This window comes from Oryzias latipes, chromosome 6 (genome assembly GCF_053564925.1).
Source record: "Oryzias latipes strain Hd-rR chromosome 6, Olatipes_Hd-rR_3.1".
Lineage (NCBI taxonomy): Eukaryota > Metazoa > Chordata > Actinopteri > Beloniformes > Adrianichthyidae > Oryzias > Oryzias latipes.
The window spans coordinates 18,070,440-18,094,157 of NC_136242.1; the positions used below are offsets into that span (position 1 = coordinate 18,070,440).

Consider the following 23,718-nt stretch of genomic DNA (forward strand, 5'->3'; position numbering starts at 1 on the left):
TAAATCCTAAACATTTTTATACCCTTACAACAACACAGTGTTGTTTTCTCCCAAAAAAACTCATCTTTTTTTGACATTCAGATGTAAACAGAGGTCTTTATGACCCAGACAGGTTCACCTTTATTGCGTCTGGCACACAGAAAGTCTTCTGTTCACCACTGTTGTTTTATCAAGGAGAAAACCTGGCTGGACATACGGTGTTGATAACAGACGGCTGATAAAATGTCTCGTTTCTTTCGAAGCAGCTTTTACAACAACAAGGTGTGATGAGGAAGATTCAAAACAATGAAAAGATGTGCTTTAGATTGGAATATAAATTTGCAGCTTTATTTAAAAAATAAATGAGAGTTAAATGTCTTATTTATAAAAACAACTGCTTGAAAATCTTCTTTTTCAGGTAAAACTTCATTCTTCAAACAGCTTGAAACCCTGAATTTTTATTGTGATCTGACTGACCTGTTAAAAAAAGATGAAAGCATTTTTTTCTTTTTTTTTCACACTTGTTCCTTCTTGTGAAATGCTTCTGATAAAGCCTGTCAGAAGCAGCTCCTGTTTGAAGGCCACGGAACAAACCGTCTATTGTTGGTCCACACTTTACTCCCTTTTTGAACCAGCTTCATTATTGCTGCCTCATAAACTCGTCTGTTATTCAATAACCAATACCTGTGAGGCAGAGCAGGGATCACAAAAAGGAATTGCGGGCTCAGGAATGACAGGAGAAGACGCCTCAACACGACCCAGGGTCTGCAACCTTTAATGTTCAATGAGTCTTTTGGCCTAGAGACCCACAAAGGTCCACCTCACTGTTCAGAAAAATAAATTGGAGCTTTAAAATATTGCAATAATTGAAATATTCATTTTTTTTCTCCATACACAGTGGTGGACAAAATTGTTGGTACCCCTCAGTTAAAGAAAGAAAGTCCACAATGCTCACTAAAATGACTTGAAACGCTCAAAAATAACAATAAATTAAAATTTATAGAAAATTAAATAATAAAAATCAGCCATTACTTTTCAATTGTTGATTAAAAGAATTATTTAAAAAAAACAATTGAAATGCGGCTGGACAAAAACGATGGTACCCATAACTTAATACTTTGTTGCACAACCTTTTGAGGCAATCACTGCAATGAAACGGTTTCTGTATTTGTCAATGAGCCTTCTGGACCCGTCCTCAGGTAACTTGGCCCAGTCCTCGTGAACAAACTGCTCCAGTTGTCTCAGGTTTGACGGGTGTCTTCTCCAAATGGGATGTTTCAGCTCCTTCCACAGATGTTCAGTGGGATTCAGATCTGAGCTCATAGAAGTCCACTTCAGAATAGTCCAACGCTTTTCTCTTAGCCATTCTTGGGTGGTTTTGGCTGTGTGTTTTGGATCGTTGTCCTGTTGGAAGACCCATGACCTGCGACTGAGACCAAGCTTTCTGACACTAGGCAGCGCTTTTCTACCCAGAATGCCTTGACAATCTTGAGATTTCATTTTACCTTGCACAACTTCAAGACACCCAGTGCCAGATGCAGCAAAGAAGCCCCAAAACAGAACTGAGCCTCTTCCATGTTTCACAGTAGGGACAGTGTTCTTTTTCATTGTATGCTTCATTTTTGAGTCTCTGAACATAGAGCTGATGTGCCTTACCAAAAAGCTCCAGTTTTGTCTCATCTGTCTAAAGGACCTTTTCCCAGAAGCTTTGTGGCTTGTCAACATGCATTTTTGAAAATTGCAGTTTGGCTTTTTTATGATTTTCTTTCAACAGTGCTGTCTTCCTTGGTCGTCTCCCATGAAGTCCACTCTGGTTCAAACAACGACGAATGGTGAAATCTGACACTGATTTACCTTGATTTAGGAGTTTACCTTTAACGTCTTTGGAGGTTGTTCTGGGCTCTTTGGATACAGTTCCAACTATCCGTCTTCTCAATTTGTCATCAATTTTCCTCTTCCGGCCACGTCCAGGGAGGTTGGCTACTGTCCCGTGGGTCTTAAACGTCTGAATAGTATGTGCCACTGTCATCACAGGAACTTCAAGCTGCTTAGAGACGGTTTTATAGCCTTTACCTTTACGGTGTTTGTCTATTATTTTGTTTCTAATGTCCTGGGACAATTCTCTCCTTCGCTTTCTGTTGTCCATGTTCAGTGTGGTACACACCTTTTCACCAAACAGCAACATCTCCCTTTAAACCTGTTGTAATGATACACCATTCTGACAGCAGATTAAACCTTTTGCCCTACTTTTGATCAGCTTCTGACATGTTAAAAATCTGAACACAAAGCTCTACTAATAAAAAAAAAACAACAACAATTATTTATTCAGTTTGTTAGCATTTTTCTTTTAAAAAAGAAGAGCCACAATAGAGGGATAAAGGAGCTGCATGTGGTTCCGGAGCCTCAGGATGCAGACTCATGTGCTAGTGCTGTTAAAAGTTCTCTTGAAGAACAATAAAAAAAAAAGCCAGGAAAACAAATGCCAGAGGCCAGTATAACATTACAGTAATACAGACGACAAAAGTAATACATTGTGGTTTTTTTTCTTTCAACAATCACAACAAAATCTGACAACTTTCTTGGATTACATGAAATCTTTCCACCTTTATTCACCTTTGTCATGGTAGGAATAACACGTCAATGTAAGGGTGGGGTCATCTAAGATAGCACAAGGGTTAAAATAGGAAGCAGCAAACCTTTCAGCTTCTAGAAACCCCTTTGGGGGAATCTTGCTTCAGGACTCGCAGATAACAAATTAGTGTCCATATTGTAAGTCATTTTTGGTGGATTTTGAGATTTATTATAGCCAGAATTTTCCCCAAATATTTGATGAATGTTGAACTCCATCCATCCACCCATTTTCTGAACTCGCTCAATCTCTTTTGGGGTCACTGGGAGGCTGGAGCCTATCCCAGCCACTGTTTGGCAAAGACAAAATACACCATGGACAGGTCACCAGTCTGTCGCACAATCATACACTCTCACATGCACACTTAGGAACAACTTAGAATTATCTTGTGTTTTTTTGTTTTTATCTTTTTTGTTACTACGCAGAGAAATTCAAAGCATGCATTGGAACAACCATGCAAACTCCACACAGAAATTAAAAGGCCCTGATTTAAACCAGGGCCTTTTTTCTGTGAGGCAAGAGTGCTAACCACTACACCACCGCGTAGCTCTAATATTGAATTTATTACTGAATTTTTTTTAATGCTTTGTTGATCCCCAGGGAAATGATGTGACAGACCATTGCGCCCTCACCCATCGGATCACACACAGTGGATTTAAACACACATTAAAAGTCAAATAATAAGTAAAGAAAGCATTAAAAGATAATCAACCTGTGAAAAACAATAACCAGAGAATAAAAAGTAATTGGACATTTAGTGTTCAATGTTTTATTTGAAAAACTTAGTGCTTAATGAGTTTGAAATCTTTTTATTTATTTAGAATATTCACTTGTTTGTTGTACAAAAATATTTTTTTCCTTACAAGGAAGGTTTTATAACATTAGAAAAATTCAACAATTGAGTCAATAACCAGTAAAAAAAAAAGAGTATCTATCCAGCAAAACTTTTTTCTTTTCATCTCTTTACAAGTCCACACTCATGATTTTATTTTTTATAAAATATAGTCTATATTACATTTGTGCGGTACAGTAATTTTGACTTATTCACAAAGTTTAAAGATAGCTGCCTTTTGTTATTGTTGCTACATGAGCCGGTAAAGTTTTCCCTTTGTGAACTACTTGGAAGGGTTTGAGCAGGCTGGGAGCAAACACATAAAGTGTCCGTCGCTATTTTTCTAAAAAAAAAAAAGAAAAAAAGAGAGAAACAGAGAAAGAAAGCAATCAGAGTTCACACACCAATTCATGCAGAGGGGGGAAAAAAGAACCTTTTTGCTCTGTTTTTATTACACTTTACCTGCAGGTCACTGTGGCACACATGAGGCCGCATTCTCAGGTGACTGTGCACACATTTCCCAAAGTGTTGCAGGCAGGTGGAGTCTGTGGGGCTGCAGGCGTGTGGGCAGGACGGGGGGGTCAGCATGAGGCAGCTGGAACAGGGAGTGTGCTGACAGGAATCCTGACATGCTTTCTTCTCTACAGATGCAAACCTGCAGGACACACCATGCAGATTTGTTTTATTATTATTTTTTTTTATCATGCAGACTTTAGTTCCAGAACTGGAGCACAATCAACCCCCCCAAATAAATAAAAAGCTAAGTGTCACCTGGCAGAGCAGACAGCAAAGGGGTTGGCCCGACAGTACTCCTTGGTGCACTCCGGCTGGCAGCTCTCTGGATCCAGATCTTCAAGCACTGCAGTTGATGGGAAGTCAATGAATAAGTCAAATACTAAATCCAGATAATCTGAGCAGCAACAAAAGGACGCATCATTTAGATTCTGGTAATAGATTATGCGTTAGGGTGATGACTGCTTTTATCACGAACAGATAAGAAGAGCAAGTAATGTGAGCGGAAACCTTTAAATCAAAGGGAGCCTTGAGCGCACTATCAGTGTTCACAGCTCATAAACTAGATTAACCACAGCGTCACAGAAACACGCCACTTCAGAGTACTCTCCCTCCTTAAATTAACAGGTTTTGATCAAACATTGATAAATATAACAGATGAAATAGATTAGATTGATTTTAATGTGCATTGTTTTTGCAAAATGTTTCATTTTAATGTTCTTTTTTCCTTAGTGGATGCTGTCGTCCTCACCTGACTTGCAGGTCCCTTTGCGCTCCACATCTTCCCCCTCATCTGCCTCCACCACGCATACCAGCCCCTCGTCACATTTACCCAGGTGGTCCCAAGTGCCCCCGCAGGTCTCCCCCTCTGTTTTGGCGCACACGGGGCAGCACCCACACACTCCTGTGGTGACCCCCCCCTTACACTGGAGCCTGAGCGCCCGCCGGGTGGAGCAGTGGATCCTCTCGCAGGGGGGGCAGTGGAGAGCCTGCAGCTTCTGAGCTTCCTCCAACCCCCACGCCCCCACCAAGGCGCACAGAAGCAGCAGCATCCACATCCTAAGTGTCATCACGAGCTGGAAGGTGAGCGCGCCTCCATGAGATCCACTGGTTTATAAGCCATAGCCTCCACCAGCAGCCAATCGATGCCTGTGGGTGGGGGGAGTGTCAATCTGCTCCTCATCTTATCTTCATACCATCAGCATTGGGATTTAGTTTTGAAACAATTCACACATCTTTAGATAATGCCCCCCTTTGTGTTTGGAGCCATGTGACCTCTGGGAGCCCGTCTACCATCGATTTAATGACCCGTTTCTCAAAAAGATCAAAAGGATTCAGACATCAGCAGGTTATCTGATCGGGACACCTCATAATCTCATATCTGTGAATAAAAACTCTGGCAGGATGTGACTCAACCATAAAAGATGACCACTGAAACTCACTTTTTTTCTCTCAGTTGGCTACCTTTGTTGCAGGTTTTTCTGAACAGATTTTTGCTTCATTGATTATTTTTGTCACAATTCAAAGTCACAGGATGAAAGACTTTTTAAGTTATCTGAAAATTTTGTTTTTTAAGTTTTAAATCTTATTCTTCGAAGAACTTTGTGTAACTTAGATGGTATAAGAAGGGCTTCAAATCAAATTTGGATTTGATTTAATTCCTTCTAACCCAAATGATAAATTCAACTTTTACCCTGAAATTCAGTCAAGTAAAATGATGGTGTGTGCTATTGATTTTGTGTGAGCACAATCAGCATGGGAGACTGAAAAGGGACAAAAAGTGAAGAGGAAAAATTGTAAATGAAGATCAAATCAATCAATAAATACAAAAATAAAGAAAAAATAATGTAAACCCCCTTGATGCCTGAATTTATATCCAGCCATGACTAAAAAAATCACTTATATTTTTGCTTTCAAGTATATTCTAAATGGTATTCTAGACGTACTTTTGTAGCTAAAGTAGTTTGATGCATATTTGCATCAATAGGCACCCAAAAAAAAGAAAGAAAAAGAAGAAAAAAGAAGAACCTCTTAAAATACTTTGAAAAATAAAGATAAAAATATATATATATATACATGTATATATATATATATATATATATATATATATATATATATATATATATATATATATGTGAATATTTCTTTTTTTTCAACATTTATTGAAAGATTTTACTGTTATCAAAAACAAAACGTGTAAAAAGAAATGTTTATCATGTGCCTTAAACTGTTGTATCGAAACTAAGCTACAAAATAAATGTATTTTCTGTTTCAATTTTAACGGCTCTGATTTTACACTGTATTCCTCTATTTTAATTCATTTTTATTTTATAATAATCAGGCTTTGCCTTTTTCTCTGATCTTTTTTGAATCTTTTTTTTTTGTTCTTTTGGTGAGTTGTGATAGTAAAATCTTGAAAAAGGATTCTAATTAATACTGTGAAAACTCTAATTTAATTATTCGTTTGAAAAGATGTGCAATATTTCTGTCATGGTGCCATGACCTAATACCTTAGATTGTATAGATATGTAATGCATTATATTGTAGGTTTATTGGTTTAGTTTGCCATATGTATTATTTACATTATATACAATATAAACAAACATCCCATAAACATTTATTTTAAATATACATACAATGTTCATGTCTGTACTGTAGACTGAATTGTTACAAAGTGGAGATTTCCCCACTGAGGGGCAAATGAAGGGGTATCTTGTCTTATGATTTCAATAACAATTTGATGTTGATGTTGTAGAAATTGGGACTTAATTATCTGAATGGCTGTTTTGGTTGAAAAACCACAATTTCAAGCAAGATTTTCTCTGAAGTAGCAAAGAGAATGAAGACCTCTGATCTTTAGCTTGCCCTGTTGGCGTCTTTGTCTTTCCTTCTGCTTTCTTCTTTATTTCTTGCTCTCTCTCCTCATTTTCTCTATATACGTTGCAGTTTTTGCCTCAGACATGAAATATTTTCATTAAAATCAATTTTCATATCTAATTTTGATTCTTTTGAATAGGTAGTTGGGTCATTTAAATGTAAAAAACCTCAGTACTTTGCAAAAAGTTATCTTCCCAACTTTTAATTTTTACTGAATTTCCCTACAGGGATTAATAAAGTTTATCTTAACATTTAACTTTTGCTCATATTAATGCTTTTAGAGACAACCGAATGAGCTGTAATTGTTAGCAGACACTTGAAGACATTGAAGCACAAACCCCCCCCAAAAAAATTCTAATTTTATTAACTGACATAATTCTCTAATAGGCTCCGTGCACGAAAGTAAGGAGTTCTACTTCCGCCGCCTTGAGTGTGAGGCCGACCATTTCCGGCTTGCGACTTCTATAGCAGCGACACGGCAGATTTTGATTGCGAAAGATGGTATATTTCACCCGTTTTCTACAAGGTCTCCCGAAAATCGACGTGAACGACATCTACAGGATTGTCGACCAGTGCGTGGTTACATGGGCAAAATATCGTGTCGAAAATACCGAAAGGAAATGTGTCCCGTTGTAACAAACCTTTGCTGTCACATATGTATGCAGCAGCTCGGTAATATACGAGGCGATCTTCCAAACGTGCTTTTATTAATTTTATGAATATTATGAAGTGCCTGTTCGCTCATCATTTTATATTTAATCCTTGTGGTCAGTGCTTTTTTTGTGGAAGAAGAACAGAACTGAAGAACACCCCAGTGTTAGGAGAGGCTAACAACACTGGCTAACAACATCAGCCTTTATTTGTCGGGGCACAATTAGAAACACAATTCCATGTGTCGTGATTTTTTGAACAGTTTCTAAGGACTGAGCGGCATTTCTGCTCTGTAAAGCTCACACACTGCCCCGTGACGGCTGTGTAAGCTGGCCGCTCGAGCTCTGCTCTGTCCTCGCGAGTCTGGCAGCCGCTAACCCAGAGCGGCGGTTCGGCTCGCAGTCCGAATTCTCACACATAACAAAACGCACACGTAACAAAGCACCCTCCCCTCAAACACATTAATAAATCCAGCTGATCTGCTCAGTCAGAGAGGTTCACTCGGTCCACTGGCTCCGGAGCCCGAACGCAGAGCTCGGATGCCGGGTCCAGACCTCAGTGGACACGCATCCCCCCGGATCTCCCTCGTGAGGGGTGAAAGAGAGGGGAGACCCAGCGGGGCGAGAGCGGAGCGGCGCTTTACGCGGGGCGTCCGCAGAGCCGCTGGTCGGTCCCGTATGAGCTCCAAAGCTTTCTCTCAGCGAAACACCGTCTATGCATGACGTAAACCAGAGCAGCAGCAACACACGATCGGAATGACCGTTTACATGAACAACTATCGGTATACCCAGCTATCTCGATCGGAAAGAAATTTTGATCCGAACAAGTCTGACCGGGGCAAAGTATTCCTAACGCCGTGTTTACATGACGCATTTTCTTTCCGATTGCTGCAAATACGAAACACGACTCGTCTTGCTTGGGGTGAAGTCCTCCCGCCGTGTTCACCATCCATTCGGCTCTCACCGACACATCTACTGGAAAGCTATGAAAGCTTATATTAGTACTGTTGTACTTTGACAAATTCGCACACAGGTATACACAACAATGTTGTGATGTCTTTGTCACGCGTTGAAACACCAAACGCCTCTCTTTTACCCGAAATCCGCTCCTATTTACTCAAAACTAGCAACTCAACAAAACTCCCCACAACATAACACGACCAACAGGAAGTTGTCGGCCTCACACTCGAAACACGGAAGTTAACCGGAAGTTCTGTCGTGCACGTAGTCTATAGGTGATTCTTTGTGACCTCTACATGTAGGTTTCAGAGTTCCATTAAACATGTCTGGATTGCAAAGCAGATCCTATTCCTAACATGAAAAAAGACAAATGAAAGACTTCAAGTTGTATAAAAATGCATTTATTTTAAGGGAACCATTGCGTAACACTGAATACACCAGGAGTGATGATTCAATAGTCAATAAATCTGGGGGGGGGGGCTTGTTCATGAAAAGATCCAACATACGGGACATCTTGGAAAACAAGATTTCAAAGTGGACATGTTGGCAATTTGCTGGTGCTACAATTTCCATCTCCTCCCATGACAATTTTCAGCGATGCACACCTATGTAGAAAAGATTTGACATTAACTTACAAAGGGCCGGATGTCAAAGTGCAAGATGCCAGAATCCCCCCCCCCCCCCATCAAAGTGTCTAATCAGAAACGGACTCTCAGATACAAATCTCCAAAAATTATTGATTGGCCATTATGGCTTTGTATCCATTTGAGATCTCATTCAAGATTACCTTTTTTTTCTAAACTTTAAAATATTTTAGAAACGTTTTCTTTCCGAAGATACTTCTTTAAAAAATAAAAATAACTGCACCTTATTACAGACAACTGCATATAATGGAGTAAAGCATCACAGGAATACTGCAGGCATACAACAGAAAAGCAGCTGCTTATCAACAACTTTAAACACTTTTCATGGTTTATAAAAGCAACTGAATAAAAGGGTACATAGTAAAATCAGAAGTAAAATTATGTAAAAACCTTGAGAGAGAAAAAAAAGAATTATGTACATATATTTACAAGATAATAGTGAACAAAATGCAGGTCTGACTGGCCGTGGAAAGTTAAAGTTCAAAGAACCGACAGCTAGCAACATTCAGGTTTGTCAATCCAACATGGTTGGAGACTCCACTTCCACCAGAAGGCCTTCTGTTTGTTCCAAGTCTGCTTTGAGCGTCTTTTTGTCCTGCATAATAAAAACTAAACAAAACCAACTAAAACAAGAAATGCTGCATATGCACGCTTAAAAACCACTGAATACATCCTTCAGTCTTTCTTTTTTTTCTTCCCCCCTCATGGCGTTGGGACTGAGGGATTAGAGAGCAGGGACTCCTCAGTCGGGAGGAAGGAGGTCGTGCAAACGAAAGCGCTCTTGGATGCGAGGTCTGACGTCTTCGTTCTGCCAAGAACATTCAACAACGACAGTACGGGTTTAGAAATGTGCAATCTTTCATCAAAGCTACCAAGCTCAGGAAATGTTTGATTTTTTATTAATTAATACTAAATTAATCTGGGGATCAATAATGAAAATATTGGGGTTTTATGATTTGAATTCAACTAAACAATAATTTATAAGTTATACTAAACTAGACAAAACTAAGCAATAATCAATGATCAATTCAATTCTAACAAAACGTCATGCATCATCACACTAAAATGTGACCAATATCCTACAAATCTATCTGCATAGAAGGACTTTACACCATAAGAGGAGGAAGGCTGTGGTTCAGCGTACGTACCAGCTCCACCAACTTTTCCAGGAAAGGGACGAGTTTTAGAAGCTCGTTGTCGTTTTTGTCCACAAACCAGCTTTCAATAGGGATTCCATTGGAAAGCTAAACAACAACAAAAATGATGTGCTCTTAATGATCCACAATGCAAAGACAAGCCTTAAATAGTCCTACTCTGTCATTTAACATGACTAGTACCGGTACTTAGCAGAAAATGACCTACAAAAACATTTTGGAGGTTACCTGATAAGCAAAGGCTTGGGGGGAGTTGTCAATTATAACCGTTTTGGAGAGATCCCGTCCCAGAATGTTGAGGTCTTTGATGTAGTTTCCTTGAACGCAGACGCAGTGTTCCCGAAATAACCGATGTCTGTTTGGGGACATTCAATAATGTTAAAAACAAAGAAAAGGGAAATGAATTACAACAGCAAAAATACAACAGCAGAAGTTCAAAGGATTTCAGGATATTAAAGAAAAGCACAAACATCATTTTTAAATTATTTTGTTGACTGACCTCACTAACTGTTTTTTGGGATCCAGGATGTTGAGCAACTTGTCAGCGTAGACTTTTTTTGAAGCCGTGAAGAGAATGATCTGAAATGTTTGCGGTCGATGGTGAATAAACAAGATTCAGACGTCATTTCAGGGACTGTAAAATGATGTGAAGAACACTGAAGACGTCCCTCACCTCGTATAACTGAGACATGCGCTCTAGAAACTCTCTGAAAAAGGGCCTCAATCGAACATAAACCTTCACATTTCAAAGAAACAAACATATATTGTTGACCACAGCAGCAAAAGAAGTGAAGTTCTTTGACAATGAATGTTTTTTTGCAGATAATACCTGGTATATTACATCCTGAAAAAGCACAGGGAAAGTGAGAGCAGCGTCTTCTAACTCATTTAAACTACAGTGAACCAGAGTTTCATCCTGGCAAAGAAAAAGAAAAGAATTTATTAGATAAAGTGTACTTCTTAGAAGACATCAATACTTGTGAAACAGTCTGTTACCAGATCCAGAACCAGAGAGAACTCTGGTGTGCTGCGTGTCTTCAAAGGTAATGCTGGTTTTCGTGTTAACTGCTCTTCTGTCAGAGGAGGCACATGCTTGATGAAGTAGTACCTTCAATCAGAAATTCAAATTAAAAAATGAACGTATGTAGAGATAGAGTTTTAATGTAAGTCTATGATGCATTGAAAACAAAATAAGTAAATAAATAAAAATACACTAACAAGAAAAAATACAAGTATAAACCTGTAAAACTTAGATTTACCGATTAATTAAACCAATATGTGAAATATCTGTTAATCTAAAATGTTGTCCATAAATATATATTATCTTATCTATAATGCTAATTCCTAAAAAGTCACTTTAATAATGTCAGAGCAGAGGTGTAAACAGAAACCCCCATGCAGAGTTTGGGTTTTTGCTTCCACCTAGTGGTCAAAGTCTATATGTCCCTGAGAAACACCCCAGTTACAGCACCAAACATGGGGTTGCCTGTTTTACCATCTCATTTATACAAATCATGATACAAAAAAGGCAGTAAATTTCACTCTGAACATTTGAATGAACTCACGGGTCAAAAACTTCCCACTCGTCTTCATAGGAGGTTTCTGGAGGGGCTGAGGGTATCGAATGTGGATAGCTGCCAACTGACATGCACCCGGGAGCTGGTGACAGCACAGGTTACAGAGAAACGTGAACAATGAACCTCTTCATAACTGACAAACAGGTTTTTGGATGAGAACCAGGGAATACACTGCAGTTGGAAGAGCACTTCTTTTCTAATGTGACAGACTGTTAGCACTTTACTGACCCTTTATTAAAGCATAATAGAAAATAGAAACAACACTAGAAAATTCTGTCCATCAGTTTCTCAAACTTCTAAAGCTAGATGAAGCTTTAGAGAGAATTTACCCGTTAATGGGGGCATGTCCGTCTCTGTGATGATTTCTCCTTCTTCTATGGAAGTGTCGGAGGTAATCTGAAGTCTCTGTGGTAACACGGATGAGGAGTAACACTGACTGATTCCTTCTGTGGATGTCAGGGTGCTACTCTGCATTTCTTCGGCCGGTTCGATGTCCAGTTGTTTCATGATTTCCTCGGCCTCCACTGCTTGGCCCGGAGAATCGGAGCCTGGAGTGGCTTCAACAAGACGGAAAGAACAAGAAAGGTCAGGCTACAACATAAAATGTAAATACTACTCCGCCATCCAGAACAACATCCTCCATTGAACCTTCACTTAAATGTAGTCTTGCATCCGAATATACAATTCTCCATAATTTCCATGTATACATTCACTTATGCATTTATTATCTTATGACAAATTATACAGCTTCCCCCCCCCCCCCCCCCCCCCACTCCCTTTTAAGCAGTTAATCAAACTATATTTGATCATTCTTATATTTAATGGATTAAATGTGTCATGTGTGTAATTTCTATAAATGCAAATATGTCTATTTACGATTAGGAGGAATTATAACATGAATTATAGAAAGGACCATCTTTTATTTTCCGACCAATTTATGACTCAATATCTCAAATTAATTTGATATAGGTTTGTTTTTTTTTTGTCTATTGTATATCTTGCTTAAAAGCAATAAACAATAAATACAAGAATAGTGTGTATGCTTCATGAGCAAAGGATACTACAGAAATGTGTACCTTTTAATTTGTTTGTGCATAAATCCATTCAGGCCTTTAAACATTTCATTTGATCTAAACAACCATGTCAATCAATATTATTTTGTCTGTTTTTTTTCTCATTTTAGGATACTATCAAGGGTGAAATTTGGTTGGTCTGTCCGTTCACTGTACAACTTACATATTGGACTTTTATCCCAGCCCTCCGCTAAGGCATCTTTATTCAGATTGTTGGATAATTTAATGACATAATTCACTAATAATGAGAGAAAGTAAATGTCTTTGAATGTTATTTTAGTTTTAAACACAGATTACAGCAACTATATGTTTTATTGAAAACTAGTTGACACAAACACACACATTTCCTTAAACTTCAGTCTATTGAACACTGTCTTGCTTCTTTTCCTGCAATTTATGCTGTGGTCATGTGATATCCAAAGGAAAGCCGTTGGACAACAAGAAACTGATTTATTCTAAGACTTTCTCAGAGTCAACAGACGATAGCAGCACGGTGGATATTTGTGTGTGTGAGCACAGACACCAACTGTAAGGATTGTAGTGATGTTAAGCACGAAACCATTTACAAACCCCACAAAGTGATCAAACCTCTAAATAACTATTTCTGACTAATCCCGAGTTATGCTTTTTCAAATGACTTTTCAAACGACTTTCAGGACCTGGATGCTTTCCTTACCGGTCTTGGTTGCTGGTGAAAAAAAGTTGAAGACTGGTGAGAAGATGGTTCCGAGCAGGGTGGTGCGCGGGGGGCTGCTGGGTGACTCGACAGGGGCTTCCATTTTACCGTTTGGTTTCAGGAGTTTACTGCTGCAGGTCACTGTGTCTAAAATAAATAAATAAATGTGACTCATTAAAACCAACATCTGTCTAATCCACGTGTTCTCCATGTAGAGTGTGTAATGTGAATTTAAAGCAACTTCAGGGAACATAAATATGATGAAGATCTGCGATACCTTTATTGGGAGTTTTCCGGCAAACTCTGGCTACTGTTTTGTTGGATAGATCTCTGGTCTGCGGAGTCGATGTTATGAGATTATTGTCAGGATTACAATCAATGCGGCTCCTTTTGGCCGGGATGTCCGGATCCACCTGGAACAATAAATAAATAATATACAAGAAAAGTAATCAACTTTTAGCATTTTAGAAAATCCGTGTTTCTCTTTAGACTTAAGATATGGAGGGGAAAAAAAAACAATCAGAATCATAGTTTGAGATATTTCCACATAAAATTACAGCAACATTTTTGGAATAATTTTTAAACATTCTTTTTAAAGCATTTTCTACTGGGTTAGTTGGTCCTGTCATCACCAAGAAGCAAGTTTTGTTTTCCTCATTTTGTTCCAAAGTTGTTCAGTTGTATTCAATCCAGGAGAATTCATAATTGTGCAGATTTTGGTTTACATCCTGCATTTTCTAGGATTGTCTTGTCAGCCTGAATGTCTAGCAGACACACCTTCAGAACACAGAGCCTTTTCCTTGTCACATTTAGAAAGCAATTTGTCATGATCCAGTCTCAAATTCTCTGTTTTGCTCATTTCTATGACCGATAAAAGCGATAATTAACATTGTGACGTTCCCTGTCATGCTCCCACAGGATCTAGGGTCTTCTTGGGTCTAGAGAAAGGCGCAGCGATGCACGTCTGTAGCTACATCACAGCAGTCTGTGCCCGACAACACAGCAATCACAGAAACCCAGTATTCTGTGCAGTAAGGTCAAATGGACAATGTCTCAGAAAATTGGCTTACCTCAAACTACAAGAAACAAAGTAGACTGGATTTCTGTTAAGAATATAGCTCTAAAATAAATGAAGTAAAAGCCGCACGTAATGGGGTAAAAATCAATCTCATGTGAAGCACATCCTGGTAAAATCAACACCAAAGTGAAAATAGTTTAGATTTAGCTTCTTTAGATACATTTTCCATCGACAACCTGCTGTGACTTTGAGTTTACCGTTTATTACATGACACATCACACTTATCTGTTGAAGAAAATGACTGAATGGTCATCTGTGCCTACCTTGACAGCATTTCCACGGATAAATTTCTTTATTGTGGAGAAAAGCCCGGTTTCATTTTTCTGCATTTTGCCTCGACTTCTCCCGGGGGGTGGCTCCACTTCCCGATGTTTGCGTTTCAGCTGGGACAGGTGTGTTTGATGGCCTTTGTTCGGCTGCTGAGGAGCTTTACGCACTCTCAGCCTCATTGTGCTCCAACATCACATAGAAGAACCTAACAGAGGAGAAAAAAACAACAGGTGAAAACCTTTAATACTTTTTCATTTCAGAGCATTTAAAGTCCCACTCCAATTATCGTTTGATCTATTATAAAAGCCTTACCAGTAGTCGTTTAATTATGATTGTCCTTTTTAGCCAAAATTGATATAACCGTGTCGTTTTCAAAGACAGTTTCTGCAGAGCGGCAGCAGGACATTAAAAACTTGCCTATAAGTTGTGGAAAGGACCACTGGCGCAGAGCAACCCCGCCCGCCCTTCCCCTCCCTGTTGCAGAACGGCCAGCTTATTTTCTACATCATAAATAAGCTTCTTTTCCTAACTGCACTTTTTTTGTCTACTGCTGATTCACAACAAATTGAATAAAGATATACTCAAAAGTGTAATTTGAGCTTAAAAGGCCAACAGAAAAGATTTTTACACCCAAAAATACTGTTATTAATACTGTCAAATAAATGTCTTGATATACAATATTATTTTTTATATTATATATTATTGTAACATGCTTACAATTTAAACTGTCAGTAAAAAATATCAGTCAACAAAAATCTAACAGCAAAATAGTTTGTGAAAACTTTTTTTGGAGCAGAATTTTATGTTTAATGTCAGTTTCAAATAAAGTTTGATAATCTGGCCGGTTTTTTTTGGTGGCACTTATTTAAAAAAGAACTAAAGCTGCTCGTTTTTAGTGTCTCAAAATGCTAATATAAAACATTTTTTATGAATGACTGGCAAAGACAGTTCCCAAAGTTCTTACAGTTTTAGTAGATCCAAGCAAATCCTGATTATTTTCAGAGTTTGAGCTTGTTAATGCAAATAAATATGAAGTATTAAACAATCAGTTTGAGGGATTAAGACTGACATTAATAAATAAAACATTTTTTATATACTTCTCATTATAGTTATTAACTATAGATGTTAACATTCCCTTTTATTTTGCCTCTTAAACTTTTATAAAGCATGGACATAAATGAACAGGAAAGCTGAAAAGTTTAAAGTGGGTGTTTTCTAAAAATGTAGCAGTTTTAACATTAAAAAAAGACTTAACTAGAAGAATGTCAATGAACATACAAGCAAAAACACGACATTTCTGCCTTAATGGGTCATGTACGAAAAGCTGGCATTAAAGTTAGAAATATCAGAGGGTTTTTAGAAGAAAAGTTAATGTTCATAGTTGAACGAGATGAAATAAGATACATACAAAGCCAGGACTGTAATAGGACAGGTTTCTGTTTTGACATAAGATAAGTCGGTGTGACAGAAACTCCTCATGCAGGCGGATTTGCTCATGTGCAGGGAGATGACATCAAACGGCACCAGTGAGTGACTGCAGTTATGTAACATCAGCAGGACCCACAAGCAGCTTTAGCCGCTACCATTAGCCGTTACTGATGCGATGTAGCGGCGACACTTCCACAGTCTGCTCTCCACAAATGTGTCCTTAATATTACAGTACGAGTGGATGTATAGGGTCTTAGCCGGAACGTCACGGGTTGCCTGATCTACTGTTGATTGCGATGTCCACTAATAAATGAGAAGCGGTCATTGGGTTCTGCGGCTAAGGCTTCGGTTAGCAAAAAACGCGCTAAACAATACGGCCTCGCGGACTACAACATGTCTAACGTTTAACTGTTTATTTATGTATCTTTGTTTTAGGTGCCAACTCGGCAGTGTCATGTATATATAAAAAAGAAAATTAAAAAGCTCTTTTATTCGTGTGTGTGCAGCCATTAGACTACGCCCCCTTGGTTTGCTAACGCTCGCCGCTGCTAGCTAACAGCAGTCACGGTTTAACGGGGACATTTTTGTTTACATGTCGGTGTGTACTCACCAACTATCTCTGAAGCTTTCTTTTTTAAAACTTGCCGCAGTGTTTTGTTGAGCCGTGGACTGCAACCGTGGCGACCACCGATAGAGGTCGAGCCGTGGTTGTCGCAGCCAGCCGTGTGTGTGTCGCTCGGTGGCTAGTCACAGATCAGCCATGTCTTCGGACGCCATTTCCCGCCTCATCACAAATATAACGTTGGCGTTGCGCAGCGGAATGCGACACGGACGTAGAGGAACGAACCAACGTTGCGGAAAGCGGAGTCAGGTCGAAGCTGGCCGGGCATTGGTGCTCCAGAATCAGCCCGAGGCTCTGACATGTACCCCTGCTGGTGCTAATGTATCACTACACGGACAGCTTTAAAAAATAAATGTAACATTTTCTGAACTAGCATGACAATAGGTGGACACATTTGTGCGCATGGGCAGACTTGGTCTCGTCAATAGTTTAAAATATACAAAAAAAATGATTTAAATTAAAAACAAATTTAGAAATAAATACTTCCTGAAAGTTATCTTCTTGTGAATTTGAGTTATTAAATCCATTTTTGAAAAAGAAAAAAAAAAACATCCAATGATTGTATTGCATATCATACCAAGCATAAATATGAACAAAAATGGCGTTCGTTTTTTTGTGCTTCTTTAAAAGTGAGTGTGAAAAAACAAAACTCAATGTGGTTAACCTGCCATTGTTAAATCTAAACTTAAATACAGACACTTAAATTAAAAGAAATACTCCCATTTACCATAAAATAATGTCACAATTTGACATTTTGTGATTTATTTTAAAACCACATTTTGAATATTGCTGCTTGTCTGAAGCCCAGATTGGGCCTCACCAATAAAAATTCCAATGAAAATAAAAACAATATTGTAGATATTTAGCATTTTTGCTCAGTTGTCACTGAAGAAAAAAACAGTCTCTCTATAACAGTCATTTTTATTGATGAAGGTTTTCTTCCCCAGATTACAAACATGATTTTAGTACCAACTGTACACCCACAAAATGTGTTTACAACCAAATGTAGACAGTAAAAACCCTACACAGTTGCATGTTAATTCAATTCCAAAAAAACATTTGTACTTGTTAGCAGACTAATGGTAACAATAAATACAGCTGCAAATTTATACCAGTATAAAAAAGGTCGTGAATTTAGGACTTGTATTTCATCAGGATCAATGGAGTGAAGCATTCACATTCCTGCTATAGCAAAATATTTGACAATTAATGCTTTTCCACCAACAGGCACATTTTTTACTTAAATTTTCAACTATTAGATAATGTAAATCAACAATAACTTTTGATTACTCATACTTAGAAGAGTAAAGCAAACCACTGTGCTTTCTCAGCTTGCATATAATATTGTAAACTTGATGTCCAGTCTATGAATTGATCAGAAAAAGTGGGAATCCAGTTTAGTAGAGGATTTCAAATTCTTTGCCCCTCTGGAGTTTTGGCAAAATATGCTAATTTTAATACAGCACTTGAAGCCAAATTGTTTTGAAAATGCCTTAGCTTAGTGAATTATTGTGCATAATGAAAACAGTACAACTTGTCATTTAATGAGATGTCCAAAAGAGCCCAAATATCCAGTCTTTTGCACAGGTGTCAAAATAACAGATTACTGCTGAATCTGTCCATCATAAGATGAATTTCTGTAACCTTTAAGGAAATGAAACGTTTAAAGTTAAGATTGGTACTAAGGTGCTTTATTTCATCCCCAGATGAAGCAGTTTCCTGTATGGGCCTGGTCCGCCCCAAAAGCCCCTGAGCGAAAAGAGAAAGTAGCAAAACATTTATGCAGAAAGAATCAAGTGGTTTCAGCTTTGAAACATTGTCAGTTTGTCATACCGGAGAAGGCCGTGCCAGTAGAGGTGAGGCATCACATCAGCTTTCATGAAATACATTAACCGTCTCTCTTTGGCTTGATTGAAGGGGAATGTTTCCAGCGGCTGGCCGTTGTAGTCAAACTCAGCCAGAACAACCGTGTTGTAGCTTGTGACCAATGGGCAAGATGTGTAACCATCATACTATGGAAAAAAAATATATATATATATATTTGTTTGTTTGTTTTTGAGAATTTCCAACACTTTTCCAAATTACAAGCAATATTACAATATCAAAAAGTAACTAACTTTTTTATCTGGCTTCTCGTTTTTCATTACTTTGTTGATTGTTCTGTTCAAAATTGCAGATTGTGCAGCTAAAAGAGAAAACAAAGAGTTATTTCGTAAAAGAAGAACTTTTCACAAGAGTCAACCCAAAACACACACAGTTCAGCCTTTTTAAGAATATGCATGTTACACCGCAGTTGCAATTTATTCCAGCATTTACTTAGAATTTTCAAACAACAATTAACCCCCACTTTGTTTCTATTATTAGTTTCAGGGTTAAACTAATATCTGGAAAAAGTGCATAGAAGGGAGACAAGAATCATGATGCAATCTGTAGAAACTAGATGCAAAAATAATAAAAGCAAATGTTCATAGGAATAAACCATATTGTGCTCTGATCCAATTCTCACCAAGCGCTTGCAATTCTGCTGCAATTTTCTGTTTGTTTTAGCAATTCATTTTTGAACGAAACAAGTATTCACGATCCAAACCCTCCCCCTCCTTGAAAAGACCTTAGCATCTGAATTATGTCAAATTTTAATTAAAAAACACAAGGGAGCTTCACACAATTCCATCCAGTAAATGCAATACATTTTAAGTAAAACATTTTTATATAAAAAAAAAAAGTGATTTCGTTTTTTTAATAAGTCAATTTGTGTTGAGCTTTGTAAAATAGTTATTCTTCAGCTGCTATTATCACAGCACTTATAAAGATATGTCACATTTTTTAACTAAACGGGTGATAAAGTTGAAAACTAATTCGATTTGTGACTTCAAACAAAGTTTTTGAATCATTTACAGGTAAATCCAGTCAAACACTGATTCTCTCAAAGTGCCGTGCTGCAGAGATGATGCTGGGGAGACGTTCACAGCAGTTTCATTGCATTTCCTGCATCGCTGCAATGTACCAGACTTCATTCACAAAGACAAGTCATAGCACATGTTTGGGTTGTTTACTCTACCCCCATGTAACTAAAGTGAAACTAAAAAGACACCGGTATCCAAGGGCATCCAAGTCCACAAAGACACGGGGATGGAACTTATAAGAGTGGAACAATTTTGAAGAAAAGCTCCACATCTCTTCATTTTCTCAAGATAGAATACTTCTCCTTCACAAGCTCCACATTTGCATAAAACAAAACATTTCTAGTTATGCCTGACAGTCTGCCATCTAGCTGAATGCATGCAAAGGCACAGCACCACAGGGGGAACGAATCTTGCCCATTCACGTGTTCACCTGTGAAAAATACCTGTTGATTACCCTGACTGACTCAGACTACTGAAGTACTCATAGTATTACTGGTTTAGGAATCTGACTGTTACTACAAACTACAAATTACTCAATATCAGCAGCCAGATGCTGTAGTTAGGGTTTCTGTAACTTGTTCTGAAAAAAAGAGCACTTAATCGTGACCTTGTGAATATAGGATCTTAAAAGTTCCTAAATCCAGATCCGTTTCACAACAGCCATCAGCCAGGAAGTGGACTTCACATATGACAGTAGAACAGGATGACTAACAAACCAACATCCTCTCCGTTTGTTTTGAAACCACAGTCAAAATTCAATATCACAATAGGTAGAGATGAAAAAACACATCTTGTCAGTAACTGTGAGTAACATCTCCACAGCATCATTTCCACTTGGGTGAGGTTTGTATTTTGTTAGTGTTTATGGATTGAGCAGAAAGCTGTAAATACACTAACCAACTGCTGCCCCAGTCTTGGCTGTAGGCAGGCTGGTACAGTCACCAATTCCAAACACGTTTGGATACTTGTTATGTTGAAGAGTGTCTTTGTTGACGTCCAACCAGCCGGCCTCGTCAGCCAGCGGACTGCCTTTCACCACAGAATGGGGTCCCATAGGTGGCGTAACATGAAGCATTTCATACTGACGAGGAAAAAAAAACAACACACCAACTTTTAAGGAACAAATCTTGACACGGCAAGAACTTAACAATCAAATCCACATTTCACCGAAAGTGTCAGTTACCTCAAAGACTGTTGTTTCACCAGGTTTGTCCAGATTTTCAAACACAGCTTCTTGCTTGTCTGCTCGGACCTCAATCAGGTTGTGTCGAAGGTTCACTTGTAGGTCACGAGTTTTCACAATGTCCCACAGAGTCTCCGCGTACTTCTTGATCCCAAATAGCACCGGGAGGGACGTGTTGTATATTACTTTGGCCTTGTCCCTTTTCCCTGTCTTAAAAAGGATCATAAACAAATGACTAAAGAAACAACAACATTTACTTTGCCATAATGAATTCTAGATGACAATCACAAAATACCTTTCTTAAATAGGCATCTGCTAAGTACATGATCTTTTGTGGAGCTCCAGCGCATTTCACTGGAGTGTTGGGGAAAGTAAAAATGGCGTTTCCCTCCTTGAAGTCTTGCAAAGCCTTCCATGTCTTCTCAACAGTCTCGATGGAATAGTTTGAGCCAATCTTTGGATGCTCAAACCCCTCTGGCAGCCCTTTAATCTATATATTAGAATGAATGCACATTTTGCTATAGAAATATCTCTGTTGCAGGAATGATATTAAAAAACAAAATAAGACTTCACCTTTTCATAATGGAGTTGTAACCCAAGAGCCACAATCAAGTACTCATAGGAAATCTGTAAAGTGAGAATGAACAGGTATTATGTATTTTGGTTTAGTTTAACTTTAGCCATGTGTGAACCCAACCCAACAGAACATACCTCATTTCCATCCTCCGTGCGAACAGTGTTTGTTTGCGGATTTATTTCCTGCACCTTAGATTTCACCCATTTCACTCCAGATGGGATAATGCTGGCAGTGGAACGACCTGATGAGGCTACGGTTTTTGCCCCAGCACCAACTAGAGTCCATATGGGCTGATAGTAGTGCATCTGGAGGGAAAAATGAACTATTGCTGTTCTGCAGAAACTATGTCCTAGAAAACGACAGTTTTTTTTCCCCGTTTCTAAAAGTGGCATAACTGCTCAAAAGATGATGGGAGTGGGACTACAAAACACATCTGCAATCAAAACAAAACCATAAACGATGACAAAGCGATTCATACCTCAGCAGGCTCCACAACAGCAACATTATCTGCCCCGACTACCCTCTTCATGCGTGCACTCATTGCAATGCCACCAGTTCCTCCTCCCAGGACCAACATCTTGTAATGTTGCTTGGCAGAGACTCGGCTGCTGGTGTGAAGATGAGCGATAACTGCCCCTGTGGGGTGGCACCGCCTCAGTCGATAAAGGGTAGCCATTTTTAGTCTAATTCTGCAAAGAAAGACATTTGTGGTGAGCAGAAATACAGTAGAGCAGAGTGAGGTTCAGGAGCCTAAAACCAGTACCCATAATGCACTTCCTGTTGTTGTTTTAGTTCCATAAGAAGTGGCAGATGGTTTTACCTCTGAGTGGATAAACACTGCGTGATAGGCGTTTTGATCCATTTTACTAGACATTTACCTAGCTATTAAACTAAAGAAGAACAAAAAAAAACGTCATAACATTCAACAACAGCTATGTTCACACATTTTTTGGAAGTGAATTCTTACACTTTATACCATTTAGTAAAGCCCTGTTTCAGTGCCTTGAATACAAACAACATAAGGTTAACAAGCAACGCTATACAAAAGGATAATTTTATCAGGGCAGTCAGTGAAACTTTATCCAAGTTGATACACAGTTGTTGTTTGCTGCAGACTGCGTAAGAAGAAATAATCATGGCCTGGCTGAACTAGGCTCGCGCCTGACTCCCTAACCGTTACACCTGAAACGATTTAGCCGCATTACAGTTACCTGGCGAATGTTGCGTTATCCGACTGTTGTCAAGCTAATAATTCCCAACGCCACCACTCATGACTTCCACGCCACGCAGGGAGAAACCTGCAATGTAATGCAGAAAAGCGCAGCATGTATATAGACTCGCAGCTCCCGCCCTCCTGAAGAGCGACAGAGTAGAGAACCAATGAGATTTAAGCTCCAAAAATTGTTTTCGTCACGCCTTTCCGGCCTGAACTGCACACAATGTCCACGGCGCATTGTTTAGTTTCATTCTCAGACAGGGATTTCAAAATTTAGACCAATAAACTGCAGGTGTCATATATCTATGTGCGTCTGTGAGGAAATGGGGCGTTGCGTTATGTCGTCACCACGCGTAGCGATTGCTTACAGCGGCATAACTTTGGACGTGCCTGAACAGAACCCATCGTCTCTGTGAAGGACACTGGGAACACACCCCTCACACCGGAACTTACAGGATCAACCAGGAGTTGTCGCTTCAGCGTTTAGTTCTCTGGAGGTTAAGAATTCTGACTTTAAACTCAGAATTCTAAGAAAAAAAGTCAGAATTGTCTATGCCCTTATGTTTCTTTCTCCACGACCCTAATCCTCTTCCGTATGAGTTTTAAAAGCACTTCAGTAAATTACTGAATTCTAGAATGTAGTATCTCAAGTAGAGAAAGGTATGCCACATAGTTTTGCCATATATAAATAGTGGAAAATGTGAAAAAAAAAATCATTATTATAAGACATTATTATTATTTTAAACAATATCCTTTAAATTTGTAGGTGTGCTTTTTATTTGTTGCTAATTTAGAGAACGTACTTAGGCTACAATAGATGGAAGCCCATGTGATGTTGTTACACATGCAGTAAAACTTTGTTTTGTCACCATGACTC

At 38.6% G+C, this 23,718-nt stretch overlaps 3 protein-coding genes across 3 annotated transcripts; all 3 read right to left on the reverse strand.

Annotated features, from left to right (window-relative positions):
* Positions 1-3,591: 3,591 nt before the first annotated feature.
* On the reverse strand, positions 3,592-5,099 carry si:ch73-330k17.3 (insulin-like growth factor-binding protein 4). Its single transcript, XM_011475995.4, has 4 exons — positions 4,705-5,099; positions 4,212-4,299; positions 3,903-4,095; positions 3,592-3,783 (listed from the first exon to the last, which is right to left on the reverse strand). Exons 1-4 carry the CDS (start codon positions 5,021-5,023, stop codon positions 3,724-3,726), a joined length of 660 nt encoding a protein of 219 aa, XP_011474297.1. The 5' UTR covers positions 5,024-5,099; the 3' UTR covers positions 3,592-3,723.
* Positions 5,100-8,825: 3,726 nt separating this feature from the next.
* On the reverse strand, positions 8,826-17,560 carry ctdspl2a (CTD (carboxy-terminal domain, RNA polymerase II, polypeptide A) small phosphatase like 2a). Its single transcript, XM_004069565.5, has 13 exons — positions 16,951-17,560; positions 14,906-15,117; positions 13,842-13,977; positions 13,565-13,711; positions 12,145-12,372; positions 11,804-11,897; positions 11,235-11,346; positions 11,068-11,154; positions 10,912-10,974; positions 10,738-10,817; positions 10,467-10,593; positions 10,233-10,328; positions 8,826-9,892 (listed from the first exon to the last, which is right to left on the reverse strand). Exons 2-13 carry the CDS (start codon positions 15,089-15,091, stop codon positions 9,827-9,829), a joined length of 1,422 nt encoding a protein of 473 aa, XP_004069613.1. The 5' UTR covers positions 15,092-15,117; positions 16,951-17,560; the 3' UTR covers positions 8,826-9,826.
* A 305-nt stretch (positions 17,561-17,865) lies between these two features.
* sqor (sulfide quinone oxidoreductase) lies at positions 17,866-23,181 on the reverse strand. The gene is made up of 10 exons (XM_004069566.5): positions 22,837-23,181; positions 22,104-22,314; positions 21,760-21,930; positions 21,622-21,675; positions 21,344-21,538; positions 21,049-21,258; positions 20,763-20,946; positions 19,080-19,147; positions 18,796-18,974; positions 17,866-18,711 (listed from the first exon to the last, which is right to left on the reverse strand). The coding sequence occupies exons 2-10, from the start codon at positions 22,299-22,301 to the stop codon at positions 18,654-18,656; spliced, it is 1,317 nt and encodes a 438-aa protein (XP_004069614.1). The 5' UTR covers positions 22,302-22,314; positions 22,837-23,181; the 3' UTR covers positions 17,866-18,653.
* Positions 23,182-23,718: the final 537 nt, after the last annotated feature.